This window comes from Littorina saxatilis, linkage group LG10, assembly GCF_037325665.1.
Source record: "Littorina saxatilis isolate snail1 linkage group LG10, US_GU_Lsax_2.0, whole genome shotgun sequence".
NCBI classification, from domain to species: Eukaryota; Metazoa; Mollusca; class Gastropoda; order Littorinimorpha; family Littorinidae; genus Littorina; species Littorina saxatilis.
Window position 1 is genome coordinate 27,816,137 of NC_090254.1, and position 20,546 is coordinate 27,836,682.

The 20,546-nt window shown below is 40.0% G+C and overlaps 2 protein-coding genes across 3 annotated transcripts; both read left to right on the forward strand.

The window, feature by feature from the left end:
• The first annotated feature begins 1,416 nt into the window (after nt 1-1,416).
• LOC138978543 (putative oxidoreductase YteT) lies at nt 1,417-20,541 on the forward strand. 2 transcript variants are annotated; one of them, XM_070351289.1, is made up of 13 exons: nt 1,417-1,562; nt 2,856-3,001; nt 3,710-3,794; nt 4,126-4,199; nt 5,231-5,290; nt 6,648-6,812; nt 9,324-9,509; nt 11,465-11,557; nt 12,112-12,240; nt 13,019-13,120; nt 13,934-14,003; nt 18,829-18,926; nt 19,124-20,541. In XM_070351289.1, the coding sequence occupies exons 1-13, from the start codon at nt 1,541-1,543 to the stop codon at nt 19,250-19,252; spliced, it is 1,359 nt and encodes a 452-aa protein (XP_070207390.1). In that variant the 5' UTR covers nt 1,417-1,540; the 3' UTR covers nt 19,253-20,541. The 2 variants fall into 2 exon arrangements, with proteins under 2 accessions (XP_070207390.1, XP_070207389.1); XM_070351288.1 differs by lacking the exon at nt 9,324-9,509 and adding an exon at nt 9,665-9,853 and having other exon boundaries at nt 19,124-20,262.
• LOC138978545 (uncharacterized) lies at nt 15,749-17,944 on the forward strand. Its single transcript, XM_070351290.1, has 2 exons — nt 15,749-16,054; nt 16,650-17,944. The coding sequence occupies exons 1-2, from the start codon at nt 15,886-15,888 to the stop codon at nt 17,813-17,815; spliced, it is 1,335 nt and encodes a 444-aa protein (XP_070207391.1). The 5' UTR covers nt 15,749-15,885; the 3' UTR covers nt 17,816-17,944.
• Nucleotides 20,542-20,546: the final 5 nt, after the last annotated feature.

Consider the following 20,546-nt stretch of genomic DNA (forward strand, 5'->3'; position numbering starts at 1 on the left):
ATGAGCGATAGCGTGGACCGATGATTATCAGAATGACTGACACACACACACACACACACACATATACACCACCACCCGCGTCTCGATTCCCTGTCAGTATGGTTAAAATATTTAGTCCAAACTTGACTAAAAATCATCAACTTGAAGTACAAGAAAGTGCAGCCTCAGTCACTGAGTTTCATTTCAGACACGTGACATATAGATATGACAGAGAGAGTCACACAAACCACTTGAAAAGACTGTCTCTCTCTCTCTCTCTCTCTCTCTCTCTCTATCTCTCTCTATCTCACTCTCTCTCTTTCTCTCTCTCTCTCTCTCTATCTCTCTCTATCTCACTCTCTCATACCTCACTGTGGCACCCAAACCACACACCGGCCGTGACACACACTCTCTCAGTCTCTCTCTCTCAGTCTCTCTCTCAGGCTCTCTCTCTCAGTCTCTCTCCGAGGCTCTCTCTCTCTCTCTCTCTCTCTCTCTCTCTCTCTCTCTCTCTCTCTCTCATACACACCCAAACCACACACACACACACATACAGGCTAACACACTGATGTTTAGTCTTTGGTTCTTCAGTTTTCTGTTACCGGCTCAGAGACTGTAGAGTACACAGACTGTATACTCTATAGTCTGTGACCGGTGTAACACGAGAAAATTACTCCCACGAGATTTTTACTCCGGAGTAAACATTTCGTACGAAAAAGTTACTCCCTTTACGAAAAAAGCACTCCCCCATTTCACGAGAAAATTACTCCCCAAGACAGGTGAGTTCCGAGTAAACATTTCGTACAATAATGTTACTCCCCTGACGAATAAATAACGAATAAATTACTTCACCCAAACACAAGCAATTTAACTTCCCATGCCAGGTGTACGAAATTTTTACTCCCTTGTCCCCTGTTAGTCTTGGTGGTGGAAGGGGTGGAAGGAGGGTAGCGCGACATTCGTGTGCGCGAGATCACTTATTGGCATTATCCCTTCGCCCGCATCCCATTTTTGCGTACGAGATTTTTACTGGAAGTAAAAAAAATGGGGAGTAAAAATTTCGTGGAGGGAGTAATTTTTTCGTGCCTTGGGGAGTTCTTTTCTCGTACGAAAAGTGTACTCGGAGTAAGAATTTCGTACGAAATATTTACTCCGGAGTAAATTTTTCGTGGAGTAAAAATTTCGTGTTACACCGGCTTCTCTTGATAAGTTTTTATTCTTCAAGCTCATATCTTGTCCCACGAACAGTAGCTCGTATCTAAACTGTCACATAATCAGTTCAGGGTGCAATCATTCAACTCTGCCATTGTTTAAGCAATCTCGGTTGTCGTTTTTCTTTAGACCTAATTTCTTGTTATCTGTTGTTATTTTTAGAAGAAAAGTCACAAAACCACGTGGACTAACCACCGTGTCACCCGGATGTTTTCTTCTCGCGAAGGTAACCCGGATATGAGATGCGTCTGGTACAGAGCCGTATAAGAAGTTCGCGGTGTCTCCAGGATCATAAATATTATCTGCTTGTCAGACACGCTAGCTAGCTTTCGGCAAAATAAAGAAATTGATGTCATTTAAATTCATAAGAGGTAAGTATTCACTTAACTGTATGAACCTTAAGATCACATAACTTTCAGAGTAGTTTTCCCTTCTGTTATTACCGGAAGTGTGAGAAGCAGACAACTTTTTCACGTCGAAAATGGTGATCGTGTGATTGCTTTGTGCGGAATTTGTCGCACAGTTGTAACATTTTCCATCGCATACAGTGAAACTTTGGTAACTTCAAGTTCTTGAACCTTTGGTCGTATTTTTTCTTCATGTGTTAATGTTCTTCATTGTGTGAATCACTTTACTTGTTTGTACATACATGTATATGAAGCTTGAAGTAATCTGTGTGTGTGTGGGTGTGTTTGTTATAAATATAAATATAAATATGTTTAACCTGGTGATGTTGAACTTTAGCGTGGTAAATTCAGAGCTCACAATCCAGACCTCTGAAAGTGGTGAGTAGTTTACTCACCATGTCGAGTACAAACATGTAACTGGCGAGTAGAAAATAAGAAATGTTCATCTACTTGCCAAATGCATGTAAAGTTGCTGAAACAAATTGTTGGTTTGGCTAGTAAAGTTTGCTCTCTGGCCAGCACCATATATTGGACTTTCAGGGCTGCAATCAAGTGGCATTATTTACTTTTTTTAATACAAGTCCTTTAATCAAATCAAAGAATATTTCTTCTGAATTTAATTGACGGAATGAGCTCCAAAAGTAAGCATAAATAATTAATTTGGTCATTTGATCAGGAAAATGACTGCAAGCTAGGGTAGAGAACACGCATACGTAATATCGACAGGGTTGTCTCCCTTAATTCCTTCGAAAAAATACCTGTGCTGATGTTTTTCTTCTGAAACCCATGTAAATGAAAGGCATATTGCTCGATCTACATGTACACTGCATTCTGTAACTTCAAAGGTATCTAACATGACTTGTTATGCTAACTTCTTCTTCTTCAGCGTTCCAGAATTTTCTGGTTATGTGTGAGCTTGTTTGCCCATTTGGGTTCCCCAAACTATACTCTGAGAGCATAGTCAGCTTCACTCCGCTTTCGTTGAGTAGGCATGCTGGGTATTTTCGTGTTTCCATAACCCACCGAACTCTGACATGGATTACAGGATCTTTTCCGTGCGCACTTGGTCTTGTGCTTGCGTGTACACACGAAGGAGCTTAAGTCACTAGCAGGTCTGCACATAAGTTGACCTGGGAGATCGTTATGCTAACAAGAGCAGGTTCTGCAAAATTAGAGGCTTATAGTTCAGTAGAAAACCATTCCTGAATTTACAACGCTAATTATTTCAACATGACCGTTATAGTTTTATTTGTGCAGAGCTTTTTAAACTTGGAAAGATGTCAGGCGACAAAAAACAAGGATCAGGAGATGGAGCCAAACAGGTGACCTGCTTGCTGATTGGTGCCGGTGCCAGAGGGTTTGGCTATGCTTACTATGCAGTCTGCTATCCCGAACAGTTCAAAGTAAGAAAACATTCTTTTGTCAGGTGATCAAGTCTGTGCAGCTGAGTTGGCAGATTAAAATGTCCCATGCTGTAAGGTTTAACTTCATCTTGGGATGCTGACTGAAAATGATATGTATTAATTCAGTCCACATTCACCAGTCTCTTGGTGGTGTACTTATATTTGCATTCTCAGTGAATGTCTTCAGTCATGTGTTTGTAATTGTTGGTTCTCTTGCTTATATCTCTCACTCTTTTTTGTGTACATGTGAATCATAATGTGAACAATGTCAGTTTCCAGTCTGAAAATGAGCTAACAAAGATCATAAATACATAAATACACACAACATAAATACAACAACAAAAGTCCAACGCAAAATTGAAAATGATACCCAGGGATGGCCAAATTGTCCGCCCGATCGCCAGGGGCGAGTAAATAATCCGCCAGGCTAGTAAAAATCGCCTGGCAACTCGCCCGGCCGGCTAATGAAAATTCTGGTCAAATGCGACCCATTTGGTTGTAATATCGGGTTTTAAAGCCAGATAAACACTGCAGATCAACTGTGGGATGTACCAGGCCAGCGAAATTTCTACCGGGCTAGTGACTTTCTTAAAGTTACTTGCCCAGCTGGCGAGTTCAAATGTTGAGATTTGGACATCCCTGGATACCCTGCTGTAATTGCAATTAAGAGATGACAGAATCATCTAAATGTTTTGATCTCTGACACAGATAGTTGGAGTTGCAGACCCTCGAGACTTCTACAGGAAGAGAGTTCAGGATGAAAACAAAGTTTCCAGTGAATTTGTATTCAAAGGTGAGTTTTGTATGGGTTAGTCCCCGTTAGAGTTCAGCATACTTCATTGTTTTTCTAGAGTGTATTGACTTGCTATTTATAGACACTTGTCTTTTGTTGCAGATCGAGGGGCTTCTGGTTAAAATACCTGTCAGAACTTATATCGCATTTAAAGCAGAAACGAGAGAGAGAGAGAGATAGATTCAAACTTGTGTAAAGGCATTTGTTTTTTAACCTGCATTTTCCATAAGCTTTGAGGATCTGCAAGTCATATTAGTTTGCTTTAATTTACTACAGAGAATTAATTTGTAAAAGATGCTTGAAAGTTTATATCGTGTTATCTCATGTGCAGACTGGAGAGAAGCTGCAGAGAGGGAGAAGTTTGCGGACTGTGTCATCATTGCCACACCAGACAGAGAACACAAGGTAAGGTCAAATACATTCACATATGTGAGCGCATATGCTACAAACACACACACACACAGACACACACAGACACACACACACACACACACACACCCACACACACACACATATTTAGCACACATTGATACACTTCGGCATTTGAAACTTCAACACCCGACCAAAGCCTAATCTCAGTCCTAAGTTGTTTTGATTCGTCACCATAGTGACTACCGTACTTTTCGGACTATAAGGCGATATTTTTTTTTTTTCACTTAAAATTGTGGGGTCGCCTTATACACGACGTCGCCTTATTCTCGGATAAAATAGGTTTCACGTGCACGAGCACTGTGAACTTGAAATCAATGAGCAACTAACAACCATTTAAGTGAACACAATTCAAACAATGTTGATCGCCGAAAAAATTACCTGAACAATAGTTGCGTTGAAACACGACAGTCGGTCTCTTGACACTTCAACTTGCACTTGGACTTTGCCACTGTCAAAATGCCGAAAACGAAGAGAGCTTCATATGACGCTGCCTTCAAGATTAATGCCATCGATCTTGCGATACGACTGGAGAGCAACCGAAAGGCAGCTTTCGAACTTAGGCCTGAACGAATCCATGGTTCGCAAATCGCTGTTCTTCTTCCCTGACTTTCTGTTTGAAACAGTGTTTCGTGCCGATTTTGAGCGGTCGCCATGTTTGATCATTGATGTTGTTTTTTGTTTTTTTTCTACGTACGATGTTTTTCAAAAAAAATTTTCTCTTTCATGCTGTCGCCTTATGCACGACACCATCGCCTTATCCATGGCATCGCCTTATTCTAGGATTTTTTCAGTTTTATTTTTAAAAGTAGGGGGTGCGCTATACATGGCAGCACCTTATAGTCCGGAAAGTACGGTACCATAATTCTGTGAGTTAAAAAAAGAGAAAAAAAATCTTCATCACTTTTCAATAGTTGAACAGTGACTTTGTTTGAATCATGTATTAATGTTTTGAGAGAAATTAAAATCATTATTATTTATGTTGTATGTATATGGTTTTTGTTCAGGGACCAGCAGTTGCTTTTGCACAAAAAGGATATCACATTTTGCTGGAAAAGCCGATGGCGGTAAGTTGCGTGAAGTGTTTATTTTTGTTACTTCCGTTTCTATTATTGTAGGTGAAAGCATAAAACTGTCTGGGGTTAAGTATGTTGGTGCTATGCTAATAGCAATCTGTGTACAATGGAAAAACTCGGGAGATAACTCTTACGGGTCTGTACATTGGGTTGTGAAATAGTGAATCCTCTTGCTTTTATTGAGGCAAACTTTTCATATGTGCTCCTTGTCCATATGTTTCTAGACACACCCCTTGCTAGTGACTGGCCTATAATTTCACATGGGAAAAAAATCCAAGAACAGGTAGACTGCTAACGTTCCAAAATTCAGAATAAAAAAACAAGAATAGTATGTTATTGGAACGTTTAATTTATGACAATATACGTTATTTGCGTGTTTGACCAAAATATGACATTTTACACAGATCTCGACAGTCATTGTTCTCCGAGACCGCGCTAGCGGTCGAGGTGAACAATGACTGTCGAGATCTGTGTAAAATGTCATATTTTGGTCAAACACGCAAATAACATTTATGTATCGATCGAATTCCTTTCAGGTACTATGAATTTGTTGTTGTTTTGACGATTGAACGAGCACACACACACTGACATGCAATCAAACACATTTGCTTCATATTTGGGTGTTTCAGGTTGACCGAAACTTCCAAGGAACTACAAAACACACGTCATGTACTGACTTTGTTGTTGTTTTGACATTGAACAGCACACACACATGCAATCAAACACATGACGTACTTGTGTTTTGTAGTTCCTTTAAAGTTTCGGTCAACCTGAAACGCCAAATCATAAAGTTTTGTCGGCCTCTGACGTCACATGACTCAAAGAAGGGAAATCCAATCTCCAATCGATACATAACAAATTATTACATTCACTGAAGTCGTTCCAGTAGCATACCATTCTTGGGTTTTTTTTTCACAGGGGAATTTTAGTTTGCCTCAATAAAAGCAAGAGTATTCACTATTTTAATAACCCATACAAACCCGACAGTTATTTCCAAACATCGTCTATTGACTTGACTATTGCTCTGTGTGTGTGTGTGTGTGTGTGTGTGTGTGTGTGTGTGTGTGTGTGTGTGTGTGTGTGTGTGTGTGTGTGTGTGTGTGTGTGTGTCTGTGTGTGTGTGTGTCTGTTTTTGTCTGTGTGTATGTGTATGTGTGCGTGCGTGTGTGTGCATGCTTGCGTGTGTGTGAGACTGAGTGAGGGAGACAGACAAACAGACAGGGGGGGCAGAGTGTGTTTAAATGTATGTATTTATGTCTTTGTTCTGTATGACTGTCTGTCTGCCTGTTAAAATGGAGGATTCATGATATAACCATGCTAACTCTGCTAACCATGGCTACATTTTCAGGTGACGGAGGAAGACTGTCGTGAGATCGTGTCAGTTTGCAAGGACAACAAGATAGTGCTGGCAGTATGTCACGTGCTTCGCTACATGCCCTGGGCCTACAAGATCAGGGAGATTATCGAGAGCGGAGAAATTGGCGAGGTCGTCAACATTCAGCACACAGAACCGGTCGGTATAAAAATGTACACACAAAATTGATAAAAAACAATTAACCAATAAATACATTAAAAAAAATAAGAAAATGCATAAAAAATTATTAAAGCAGAATTAGCAGAACCATTCTGTTGAAAATGTATATATCAAAATAAAAAGATACTAGCATGAATAAGTGATAAAAGCAGAATAACATATTACGCAATGTTTTGTTTTTATTTTATGTTATTTTTTATTACTACCTAAATGCTAAGGACTGAGATATAAAAAATTTAAAAAAAGATAAGATAGAACATAGGAAAAAAAAGTGATTATTTAGAAAATGTTTGCAGTTGTATATCAGTGAAACAGTGAACGAAATTACGAAGTTGAAATATTTCCTACCTTATTTTGTACATTTGTTGGAAGTTGTCTCCCTTTAATTTACCAACTTGTTACCGATATTTTTTATAATTTATAACTTTCCTTTTTCCAGGTTGTAGTTTTCCTTTCTGTTAATATTTTTGTTCAAGTTTTTTTCCTTCACAAACGAGCTGGACATTTTTCAAGGAGAGCAGAGTGAATATTGACAATGTTTGCATGTAGCCAGCAAATGTACAGGAAACATTTATATGATTTAAGAAATATTCAATTAACATTCAGTCTTTACAGGAATGTCATTGTGTTCTAATTGCTGTGGCATAGGCTCAAATGTTGTGCTTACATTTAATGGAACATACAGTACACCTCGTTTTCCATTTTGTTTGGACAGTGCAGCCTTTTTGTTGCATAATGGTTATGTTATTCGAGTTTGGCTCAGGTTTTACCGTTTATTGGAGTGGATTTGTGGTTAGAAAAAAAGTATGCATCTATGTTTTCAAACCATGCTAATTCTGTCTCAGCTGTTATAAATGCATGAATAATACCAATCTGTATTTGATCTTTGGGCCTGTTTCGTCGAACCTTCTTGCTGTTATTCCTGTCAAGGGAGGAAACTCTTGCAAAAGTGTCTTATGCTGAGCACTCTAATACCAATATTGAACACTGGTAAAGCTAAATTTGTTTTTCACTCTGACAACAATATACAGTTCTCTTTTCAAAAATATGTTTCAGTGTCAAAAAATATCAGCTAAAAATGTATGGTCAATTAAACTATGATTATTCAGTATTTTAAAACATACAAGCAAAATAATGTTTTGATTTGAACCCATGCAGATATAAACTTGTGTTGTTGAGATTGTGAGTAAGAAGTGGTGGTGAGGCTTACATAAGGGGACACTCACAGGTACAAAGTTACCTTTCATTCTCCCCTGGGAAGGTCTGAGACAAAAGCTAACATCACCATCGAGAAGGTGGTCCCTATAATCTCTATGGGGAGTGGTGAACTAGAGATGGCCTGGGCAGGTAGCATTATTTGGCAGGTGAAACTTGTGAGGTGGCCCCCTCTCAGTAGATGCCTCGCTACCTTGCTTGGTTGGAAGAGGCCACGGCTAGCCATGATAAGTGCAATATGTGGGGTGGTTCATTGTGACCATAACTCAATTCAGACTACTCCTCCACCACTTATTTGTTTTGTTCATTTTGTCAAATTTTGATGGTGTGTGACAACCTTGCTTGGTTGGAAGAGGCCACGGCTAGCCATGATAACATCCTGAACTTAGGTCAAAATGACTTACTTCCCTTTGGGTCTCATTTTTCCCTGACAGGATGCCTTTGTTTTCCTTCTCTGGAGAGGAAATTGATTTTTTACACATTTAGAACTTTTCGTAATGTGTTATTTGATATAAGCAGATAAACGATCGTCAATAATGATTTTTCATGGTGTTGTGTAATTTTTTAATTTAGAAAGGAAAGACACTTTCAAGCGAGCTATCTTTCGCGGATGTATTTACTGTGCAAACAACTCTAAATATGGCAAAAGTGTCACGTGATAATCAACTTTGTCACGTGATCATAACAAAATGGCTATGAAGCGGACGACTTTTTTCGTAACCAGTTGGGAGGGATGCAACAATATCACGGTCTCCTTCCCACAGCAGTCTCAAAATTTCGACTTGTTTTGACCTTAAAACGATGTCTTTATCATAACTGTGAAGAACACAACGGAGATCACTGTCAAAGTCGGCCATTCTACAATCACGTTCGTCTTTCGTCTTATCAGAAACATTAGCGAAAAACATATGGGAGATAACTCTGTATTTTTGTTTTGATAGATTTCCCTTCTCAGAAGTCACCCCTGGCCCTATTAATTTCTTAAGATGAAATCATTTCTTTGGTAACAAATTCATGATAAAGACTTAAACTATTAAAACTGTGCAGATGTTAGGTTCAGTTCGTCAGTGATGAAAATTAATTGACAAAATCTTTATATCATATACAACCTGGTTTATACACAAACAGATTTCAGGGATATTGCCTATAGTTTGTTTTTTTAGATTGAGAAATTGATGCTTTTCACTAATCCTTTCCTTGTATATTACTTTTCAGATTTCCACCACAGAAACGAAGAGTTCAGTTTATTGTTCTGTTTGTTTTCACTAAACACAGGTTGGATTTTGGCACTTCGCCCACTCTTTTGTGCGAGGGAATTGGCACAAAGAAAGTGAGAGCTCTAACTCCCTGCTACAAAAGTGTTGCCATGACGTTGATCTCATATGTCACTGGATGTCACCTCAACGATGTGCTAAGGTGTCATCCTTTGGCCGACTTTCTCATTTTAGGCGGTCAGACAAGGTAGCTGATGTTGATTTTGGGGGTCCTATTTGCCTGTTTCACCTGCTTTTAGATTCAATTTGTTACAAGCAAAGGGAAATCTTTGTTATTTTTGTTTTCCATGTTTTGTTAATAATTGATATTTTTCTTTTTGTGTTTGTGTGTATGTTTTGTAGGTTGGGTTCTTTCATTTTGCTCACTCGTACGTCCGGGGAAATTGGAGAAACGAAAAACTGAGTTCAAATTCTCTTCTGGCCAAATGCTGTCACGATGTTGATCTTATCAAGTATTGGATGGGGGACTCTAGCAAGTGTGTGCGAGTGTCTTCTTTTGGCAGTTTGGCTCATTTTCGCAAGGAAGATAAGGTGGGAAATTTTCCGCAGAGTGCATCTTTTTGGGGGAGTGGGTGGGGGTAGTTGCTTTTGTGAATCAGTTGTTTGAACGGAAGAAACTACTTCAGCGAAGGGGATAAATCATTAATGGTTCTTTTAGATATCAAAAGTGTCTGTATATTTTTGTTATAATATTCTTCAAATTAGGATTTTTTCAGATTGACAAGGGCGTTACTAACAAAATTAATTCAGCAATAAATTGTCACTGCACAGAAAGCTGTCAGGCTGTAGATTTGTGGTGTTTGTCCAAGTTGAAGGATGCTCTTATGAAACGTACAAGATTTGTGGCAGTGTACATGTTTGCTTACAAGAGAAAGACGGTACCTTTAAATAACAAAAGAATGAAAAAAGTACAAAATACGAAAGTCCCGACAACTTCTGTGGATTTTTTTTAAAACTTTATTATGTTCTTGTCTGTCACTAAGTCAACTACTGAAGTGTCATGCATTTTTTGGTAGATGATAATATCTATCATAAATGATGTTCCATCAAAATAGATAAGATCTAATGTAATACGGTGGAACCTCTTTTTTAAAACCATCAAAAGTCTGAAAAAAATCAGGTTTTTAAGGGAGGGAGTCTTAAAAATGCACACTGAACAAAACGTCAAACAAGAAGGGCAAAGCCCATACGACTCACATGCTTGACCTTCTGCTTTACACATTTTTCCTACCAAAATACATGTGACCTTGACCCAAGGTCAAGGTCATCCAAGGTCATGCAACACAAAGCTGTTAATTCAAGATATAGGAAGTACAATGGTGCTTATTGGCTCTTTCTACCATGAGATATGGTCACTTTTAGTGGTTCACTACCTTATTTTGGTCACATTTCATAAGGGTCAAAGTGACCTTGACCTTGATCATATGGGACCAAATGTGTCTCATGATGAAAGCATAACATGTGCCCCACATAATTTTTAAGTTTGAAACAGTTATCTTCCATAGTTCAGGGTCAAGGTCACTTCAAAATATGTATACAATCCAACTTTGAAGAGCTCATGTGACCTTGACCTTGAAGCAAGGTAAACCAAACTGGTATCAAAAGATGGGGCTTACTTTGCCCTATATATCATATATAGGTGAGGTATTCAATCTCAAAAACTTCAGAGAAAATGTGAAAAATGTGAAAAATAGCTGTTTTTGGACAACATTTATGGCCCCTGCGACCTTGACCTTGAAGCAAGGTCAAGATGCTATGTATGTTTTTTGGGGCCTTGTCATCATACACCATCTTGCCAAATTTGGTACTGATAGACTGAATAGTGTCCAAGAAATATTCAACGTTAAAGTTTTCCGGACGGCCAGCCGGCTGGCCAGCCGGCCGGCCGGACGGACGGACGGACGGACGGACGGACGGACGGACGGACGGACGGACGACTCGGGTGAGTACATAGACTCACTTTTGCTTCGCATGTGAGTCAAAAAGGGCAGTCTTAAATCAGGGGTTTAGAAAAGGGGTGTTCCACTGTAATGGCTGACACTGAGTAATATTTAACTGTTCCACTGTAATAGCTGACACTAAGTAATATTTAATTCTTTATTTAATGGACATGTTTAATATTATCTCATACTGTTGCTGCAGCCTCAGGGAGCTGGAGACAGATGCCTGGATTGCAGCATCGAGTCACAGTGCCCTTACTCCGCAAAGAAAATCTACCTGGACAGGGTCAAACAGGTAATCCATAATATCCATAGTATCGATTCATACTCCCCCCCGAACACGGCGTATGGCTGCCTGAATGGCGGGGTAAAAACAGTCATACACGTAAAAATCCACTCATGCAAATACATGAGTGAAGAAGAAGAAGACGAAGATTCATACATTTGTTTTGTGTAGAGGGCTTTTTGTTAGGCCAGATTCAATACCCAGCTTCTCCTGGTGAGTACAAAATGCGAAGTAATGCAGTGAAAACAATCGCAGCACATGTCATATGTTCATGTGATTTAAAAAAATGTTGCTTGAATCAGAAAGCCCTCATCTTCTTCTTCTTCTTTTTCTTGTCGATGACACTTCTTTTATTGTCAGCCAGGACATCTAGACGAATGATGCCGTCTTCTCCAGGTCTTCCTTTCTGCCGTACAGCTGGCAGTGGAGAGAGACTGCAGCTTGCCACATGGTTTTTCTCAGATTCTCCAGAATGGGGCATCTAGCCTTCATCAAAAAAACATACTTTAGTATTTTATCAGAAGCACAGCAATTTGTTTCTCATGATAGGTTTTAATTTTCAGGGTCACACTAGCTGGCCAGTGAGCGTCATCACAGAAGTTCCCGACATCGAGAGCGTCACGGAGGCTTTGAAAAGCGGGCCCTACGGTCGCTGTGTGTATGAGTGTGACAACGATGTCATGTCACAGCAGGTGAGAAATCAGACTTTAAAAAAATCTTAAAAGTTATACAAGCCAAAATATAAGAAAATTTGAGGATTTTAGGTGTTGCTAGTTAAGGGAGGTAATTTACAGCTGTTGCCTCCCTTGTCACAGTGCTTTGGTCTTATCTGCAATACCTGTGATAGGCACTTGCATTTTTGGCAGGCAAGGTGTTTTTACTACCTGATCAGAGAAATGAAAAGCTTTGACAAAAAGGGACCAATAATGTTGAAGACCCCCAAAGAAAGCACAATGGAACACCCAATTCAAGATTCCCTCTCTTTCTGTTCATAAGGCCTAAAAAAAAAAATAGGTGTGGTTACGGTAACCCGACCTACCCTATTTTTAGGGGCCGACCCTATAACTTTTTATTACATTTGTCAAAACAAAACAAAAAAACCCGAAAGCAGAAAACGCAATGAAAGCGAAATCGCCCGAGTCGCACACTTATTTTCCTGTCAAGTAGGTTTAATTTGTACACATTAGAAAAAAAAAGTAAAAAACAAAAACGTGATTGCCTACCTTCCTACCCTATTTTTTTTGGCTATGTTACCGTAACCACGCCTATTTTTTTTTTGTTGCCTAACCTCTATAATACCCCCATTAAAAACAGTCTTCCTTTTTAAGACCTGATGTGTTGGGGTCGTAACGCGGGACTGCAACAGTATTTTAGCAGTAGCAAACCAGGAGGGGTGTTTTTAAACGGAAGGTTCCACTGTATTTTTTCTTTCATTCTATGCATCTCACAATATTGTGTATAATTATTCAGGTGAGCACATTCCAGTTTGAAAACGGTGCAACTGCCAGCTTGACCATGGTAGCTTTTTCAAGTCGTCTCTGTGCCAGGGAAGTCAAAGTATACGGCACTAAGGTCAGTTTCATTTTTTTTTTTTTTTAATTTGTCAGTTTTATTGGAAAACCTTTCACTCAGTTCAGTCTTAGATTTTTTAAATAATCAGGTCCATTTAATTGTGTTTTTAATTTTCTTCTGGGGTTCTAAAATTTGAAGTCGACATTTCATGACTTCCAGTAAAACCTTTCAGTCTTAGAATTTTAAAATAAACAGCTCCATCTAATGGTGTTTTGTATTATCTTCTGTGGTTCTAAAATTTGAAGTTGACATTTTATGACTTTTGGGTACAAATAAAGTGCTTTATTTTCAGCAGATGAAAGTACAATGTATACTGTATATGTTTGGAGTAATGTCAGTCAGAGTACTCTACCTTGACACATGTCATTTTATTTCCTTTTTTATGTGGTTAGAGTTTTGATAATAGATAGTTGGGTTCAAGTCCCCTTAATATTAAATGGTTTGAATAATGAAACTTCCCCGAAATCGGCGTAAGCTGCCTAAATGGCGGGGTAAAAACGGGCCGTGAAAGGTAAATATGCGCCGAAATGGCTGCAATTACTGGCCGTATAAAATTTCATCTCACACGGCATCACTGCAGAGCGCCTAGAACTGTACCCACGGAATATGCGCGATATAAGCCTCATTGATTGATTGATACACATAAAAATCCATTCGTGCTAAAAACATGAGTAAACGTGGGAGTCTAACTCTAAGCCCATGAACGAAGAAAAAAAAATGAAACTTACATGTATGCATTTGGTGTATGAAGAAGTTGTTCTGTATTTTAATTTCCAACTGCTCTGTACAATATTGCTTTGTTTGACATTTCAGGGTGAAATAACATGTGATGCCTCACACTTTCCAAAGGTTGAAGTGTTTGACTTCCTGACACAAAGAAAAAGTAAGTCTAGTTGAAGGACATTATTTTTAGTTCTTCAGTTTCAAGTACATATGCATGTAATGTTCTTCACCTAGTTTGCCGTCTGTGTGTACACCCTACGTACGAGGTGTCGGGGAACACCTCCGCGCGGAGGGGTTTTGCAGGCAGCGCATCAAAGAGAAAAAGGGCCATTTTTCTCGGGCTCGCACGGCAGCAAGCAAGCTCTATGTCTCTTTACTGTGTAGTATGTGTACCAATCAGCCACAGGTCTGAAACAAACATTTAGAGTTAGAGTGAAACCTCCCAGTTGCGACCTTCAAAAATGAAAATGTCGAGAAAAATCGGTCATAAAATGGAGGGTTCTTTATTGTGAATTACTCATTTTAGACACTTCCCCCTAGCAGGTCTGCCTACCGTTACGGAATTTCCGTATTTGTCCCGAAAATCAATAAATTTTATCAAGTGTTCCGGAAAATACGGATGTTCGAAATGCGTCCCGGAAACTCAAAAAAATTCCAAACACGCTCACAACAGTGTGAGCGAGAGAGATTGCCTGGTGAATGACTTCCGAAAATTGCCGAAGGCACAGCTGAGAAATGACGTAGGCGGGTTCCGACTATTGCCGAGCAGCTTTTTGTGGCTAATACGCATGCGCGTCAACTTCTTGCAAGCAAGAAGAAAAGGTCGAAGAAAAGATGGCGTCAAAAAGGAAAGAAAATCTCGCTGTGTGTGAAACCGATAATGACCCTGCGAAAAAAATGAAGCGTCCGCAGAAATACATCGAGAAATATACGGAGACATACCCGTGTATCAAGCCAGGAAGTGTCGAAACGAAGGTTATGTGCACGATTTGTGTTAGTGAATTCGGCTGTAAATCTGGCGGCATTGATGACATTCGACGACATGTGGAAGGCCCGAATCACATCAAGAATAAAGAAACACGTGAAAAGACAAACACCAATAGTAAAATCACTGGATTTTTCCAAAGAGGACCAACTGCTAGTGATGTTTCGAACCACGATATGGACGTGATAAGAGCCGAAACTAAAATGGTGGACCTCGTGCTGGAACTGAATTTGCCGATGGCGACATTAGACAAAATGAGCAAAGGCGTCAAACTTATGTTTCCAGACTCAAAAATTGCGAAGAGCTTTCAATGTGCGCGAAGCAAAGGGACCGCGATTGCAAAAGAAATGGCAGAGAAAACGTCCGAATCTCTAAAGGAAAGAATGAGACAACTACCATTCACTATCTCCACTGATGGCAGTAATGAAAAAGGTGGTGCAAAGCTGTTTCCTTTGATTGTGCGGACAGTTCACCCTGACACAATGGAGGTTCGATCCGATGCTCTCTCGGTTCCTTCAATAGAGGGCTCTGCAACCGGTAGGTTCATTATTATATTTTTTGTTAATAAAATATAAACTTTCTCATTTTAATATTTTAGTTTAATGCATACCAACTTCACCAATCCTTTCTGTTCTTACTAATACTAATGATATAAATGATACAGTGGGGCACCCTTGGGTTTTAGACCGTGAAGCATTTTACGCCCAATCATTTTCAAGTGTTTAATTTGGTAGGGGCGGGTCATATCTCTCTCTCTCTCTCTCTCTCTTTCAACTCTCTCTCTCCCTCCCTCCCTCCCTCCCTCCATCCCTCCCTCCCTCCCTCTCTCTCTCTCTCTCTCTCTCTCTCTTTCTGTCAGTGTGACAGTATGTGTGTGTGTACAGTGTATCATACATGAGTGTGTGTACAATACATCATACATGCGTGTGTGCAATGTGCTGGTAAGGCCGTCTATGCGCATGGAAATTAAATGTGGCTATAAAAAGATTCAAAAAATTAAAAGAAAATATTGTGTTTGAATCCAGGTGTGAAAATCTTCAGCCTGATCAAGGACGAGATGAAAGCCAACAAGGTTCCATGGGAAAACTGCATTGCCCTGGGATGTGACAACGCAAACGTCATGGTGGGGCATGACACTGGAGTGTACGGGTGCATGCTGAAAAAACATCCAAAGTTGTTCCTCTCTGGGTGTGTGTGTCACCTCATTCACATAGCTGCCGAGAAAGGTAATCTCTCTCTCTTTCTCTCTCTTTCTCTCTCTCCCCCTCTCGCTCTCTCTCTCTCTCTCTCTCTCTCTCTCTCTCTCTCCATGTGTAGTGTGATAACTTTGTTACATTTATAGGAAGATTTGACTTGTTAATTGTTTTCTCACTTTTTTCCTGTCCTTCCTGCTTGTTCATCTTGAAGAAATGTATCTGTCTCTTTTTAGACTTAATGTCTTATTTCTTACTATTTTTTTGGGACGGGCGTTGTTTTTGTTTTGTTTCAGGGGCAGCCTGCTTATAAAATTTTCGTAACAGTCATATCACAGAATTAATAAAAAGACAAACACAGTGTCATTTTATTTTGTTGACAGGTGCAAGCTGCTTTATTGTTGTTTTTGTTTTGTTTCAGGGGCAGCCTGCTTACAACTGTTGACTGTCATCTCAAAGAATTTATTTGTCTCTTGTTTACTGTCATATTATTTTTTTGACTGGTGCAAGTTTCTTTGTTTTGTGTCTGTTTCAGGTGCAGACTGCTTTCAATTGTAAACAGTTGTAAATTGTAAGTTTTCTGAATGTATTTGTCTCTTGTTAAATCTCTTTTTGTTGTTGTTGACAGGTGCAAGTTGCCTGCCCTTCAGCCCCAGCAAGCTGATGATTGATGTCTACTACTATCTGGAGAAAAGTAGCAAGCGCCAAGCTTCTCTCAAGTGCCATCAGGTCCTGCACGAACTGGAGGAGTCCAAAATCATTAAACATGTGTCTACCCGATGGCTGAGCATCGGAAAATGTCTCCCACGCGTTATCACATCGTGGAATGCTTTGCATGATTTTTTCAAAGAGGAAGAAGCAAATTCGACTGGAACGGAAAACAAGAAAAAGACGGGGGATCTCAAAAAGCTCTTTACTTCTCCAACCAACAAGCTGTACTGCATGTTCCTTGTTGATTTCATACGCGTGTTTGAGGACATCAACACAGAGCTGCAGTCGGACAAGCCAAAGGTCCACATCTTGAAAACTCGACTGGAACGACTGTTGAGAGACTTGCTCAGAAGGTTTGTGAAACCTTCTGCCATGCTTTATAAGCATGTTCTTGATGTGGACTTCAAGTCTACCCTCAACATCAAGAAGAACACCGACCTCATCATTGGCGACCAGGCTCGGATCTTTGTGAGCAGCCCAGTGGAGAGCCGTCTGAGAACGTCAAGAATTGCAGAGTTCTATGCAACTGTGGTGAAGTGTTTCCAAGGGAGTTGCGAATACATTAAGAAGAAACTGCCTCTCACTGATGTGCTCCTGAAGCATGCTCAAGTTGTTGATCCTGCAAAACAAGTTGACTGCAGTTTTGAGTCCTTGGACTACTTTCTCAAGCGGTTCCCAAAACTTGTGGCTCCTTGTGTGACGACGACTGACATGCAGCTTGAATTTTCCAAGTATCAAGATACAGACATCCGGCAGTGCATCGCAGACACAGACAGAGTTGATGCCACATGGTGTGCAGTTAGCAAGCTGCAGGAAGATGGACAGCCAATGTTCCAACACTTGCCAATGGTCATGCTGTCAATCCTCACCATTCCACACTCTTCAGCACACTGCGAGAGAATTTTCTCGGTGGTCCGCAAGAACAAGACAGATTTTAGAGGCAGCATGGCAAAAGACACTCTCGAAGCACTTGTTGTCGCCAAGTCGAGACCCGGTGAAGCTCTGGATAGAGTTTACACCAACAAGGAGCTCAAAGACATGAAGAGTGCCTATTACAGGTCCCTTCAGGCCAGCTCCAAATGAATGCAGTGACACCACCAAACCTTGTACAAAATGTAAATATTGTAAGTTTGAATTTCATTTTTTCAGTGACATTTACAGTGACAATGTTCAAGTTTGGCAAGATGATTTGAAGGCAATGTTAGGGTAAAATGACACCAGATTGCACCAATTGTGTCCTTTTGGCCAAAAATTTGTTCCGGGGGGGCATGCCCCCGGACCCCCCTAGCCGGCTCGCTTGCGCTTCGCGCAACCTCGACTTTTGTCCCTGAAGCTTCACTTGGAGGGTAGGCAGACCTGCGGGCCTAGCTAGAAATTATTGAATTAAACGAACAGTCTTTCCAGTGTAAACTATTCAGTTCACCATCTCAGATGTGGCCAGGTTATCTACATGGAATAAGACCACCCCTCCACTTAGACGCATACAACCCCCTCCCCCTCCCCCCCCCCTTTCCCCCCCCCCCCAAAAAAGAGAGAACAATTCGACTCCTTCCTAGGTAAAGTTGGAATTTTTTTTTATAAATTGATTTGCAAATTGATAGTATAAATGACTTTTATTGTTTAAGCATTTAAATCATCAAACTTTTCCCGACCCGCACAGAAATCAGCTATAGACCGATGACTTTCTGTATGTGTCCACGTGGGGGGATAGTCTTATCTCAAGTGAAAGCCTGCACAGATCTGAGATGGGGAGTCAAACTGAGTTCCCAAGGGAAGGACTGCACAGATCTGAGATGGGGAGTCAAACTGAGTTCCCAAGGGAAGGACTGCACAGATCTGAGATGGGGAGTCAAACTGAGTTCCCAAGGGAAGGACTGCACGTGTCTTTGTCAACCACAATGTAACTTCCCAAGATGAGATATGTAATCTAGTATTATTGTACTGTAAAGGCTAGCTGTCTTTAGATGAGCCCGCAGTAACCTTTGCAAAGTCTTTTTACTGAAAATTCAGTGGCAAGGCTTCATGCAGCATTGTAGGCAAGTCGATCACTTTGCCCAATTAAGATCCAGCTTAAAAGGGTGTTGAATTGTGTTCAGGGGAAGTGGAGTGCCGGTCGCAGGGAGCTATGGGACGTCTTTCAGGTCATGGAGGTGGTGACTATCTCCTTATCGACTCTTTCGTTCAGGCCCTCAGGGTGAGTGGTGACCTCGGCTATTATTTTTTTTAGTATCATTGTTTGAGTCATCTGGTGTGACACCAACGTCACTTTTCGTTTTGACAAATAAACTTCAACAGATAATTGCATAACTTTGGAATGCTGATCATGTTCCAAATGTTATAAATGTGTGTAAACAAGACCTAACTTATAAATATAATGCTTGCTTGTGGCAGACTGGCAAAGAAAACCTGGTCCTGACGGGAGCAGACGACACGCTAGCCAGTCATCTGCTGGTGTTCGCTGCGGAGAAAGCAAGGAAAGATGACTGCGTGGTGCATATCAAGCCCGATGGTACCTTCTGAGTCACATAACACTAAACATCCTCCAATGGCAGAATATGGCTGCCTTGATGGTACCTTCTGAGTTACATAACACTGAACATCCTCCAGTGACGGAATATGGCTGCCCTGATGGTACCTTCTGAGTTACATAACACTGAACATCCCCCAATGGCTGCCTGGTAACCAGGGTAGTACAGTAGAACCCCCTTATAAGACTCCAGATGTTTTGTTGTCTTTGTAATTTATCTTTCAAATGTGCCTGCCTCAGTAATGGATTTGTCCCTGTGAAAAAAAAAACACACTGACCTGTGATAGAAAGTTGACCCTGTACTTTCAAAATTATATGAATGTGTATGTGACTAATCCCGGATTACTTTTGTAAGATAAAGCTTTTGAATATGGGAGGAACAAAATGATCATGATAAAACTTCATGGTCAAGACAGGTAGCATTTCATTTTTATTGTCCCTTATGAATCAAACTTGATTGCAAATTATTTGTTAACAGGATCTTTAGCTCTGATGTAAAACAATATTTTGCATCATAATTTGTTTAGGGTGATGAAAAGATGTTATGCCTCATATGTACACACAATTTTGGCATGATTTTCAAGAGCGAGAGATCGAGAGAGAGACGCAAACATGCACGCACACACATAGGGATACAACTAAACTGATAAACAATGATTTGATGGATAGATGGATGAAATGGATGTTTTTGATTGATAATATAATTCACTGGCAACTGATTGATTGGATCTGTCAATTAACTGCGTGACTGATTGATTGATTGATTGATTGATTGATTGATTGATTGATCAAAGAAGGCTGGGCCATTTTCTTTTTTGGAGCTGTTCAGTGATTGTCTTCTTGTTCACTTAGCTGTTGAAAAAATGTGTAAATTCTAAGACTAAGTGCAGCTTAATTTCACCATTACTGTCCAGTAACTGATGTGGAAAATGTTGCAAAGCAGAAAATGAAGCCTATAATACATGTATGTACAGTGAAAATAAAAACATTTGCAGAAATTCGTTTCACTTTCTCTAAGCAGCTGTTAAATTTGTACACTTCTGTAACCCCAATTTGTGCTTTTAAGTTAACAGTCTAAACAAAAAAACTCTAACTGCAGGCTTTTTGTGTGTGTGTGCGTGTGTATGTATGTGCCGTTTTTCTTTCATACTGACAAATTTTGCTTTAATTTTACAGTTCGTTTCCCAGTCCCACTTAAAAGGCAGTCGCTTCATTGCAATTCTTTGCAAATTGATGTAAATTTGATGACTTGATATCCAAAATAAAGATAATTACCTAATCATTTAC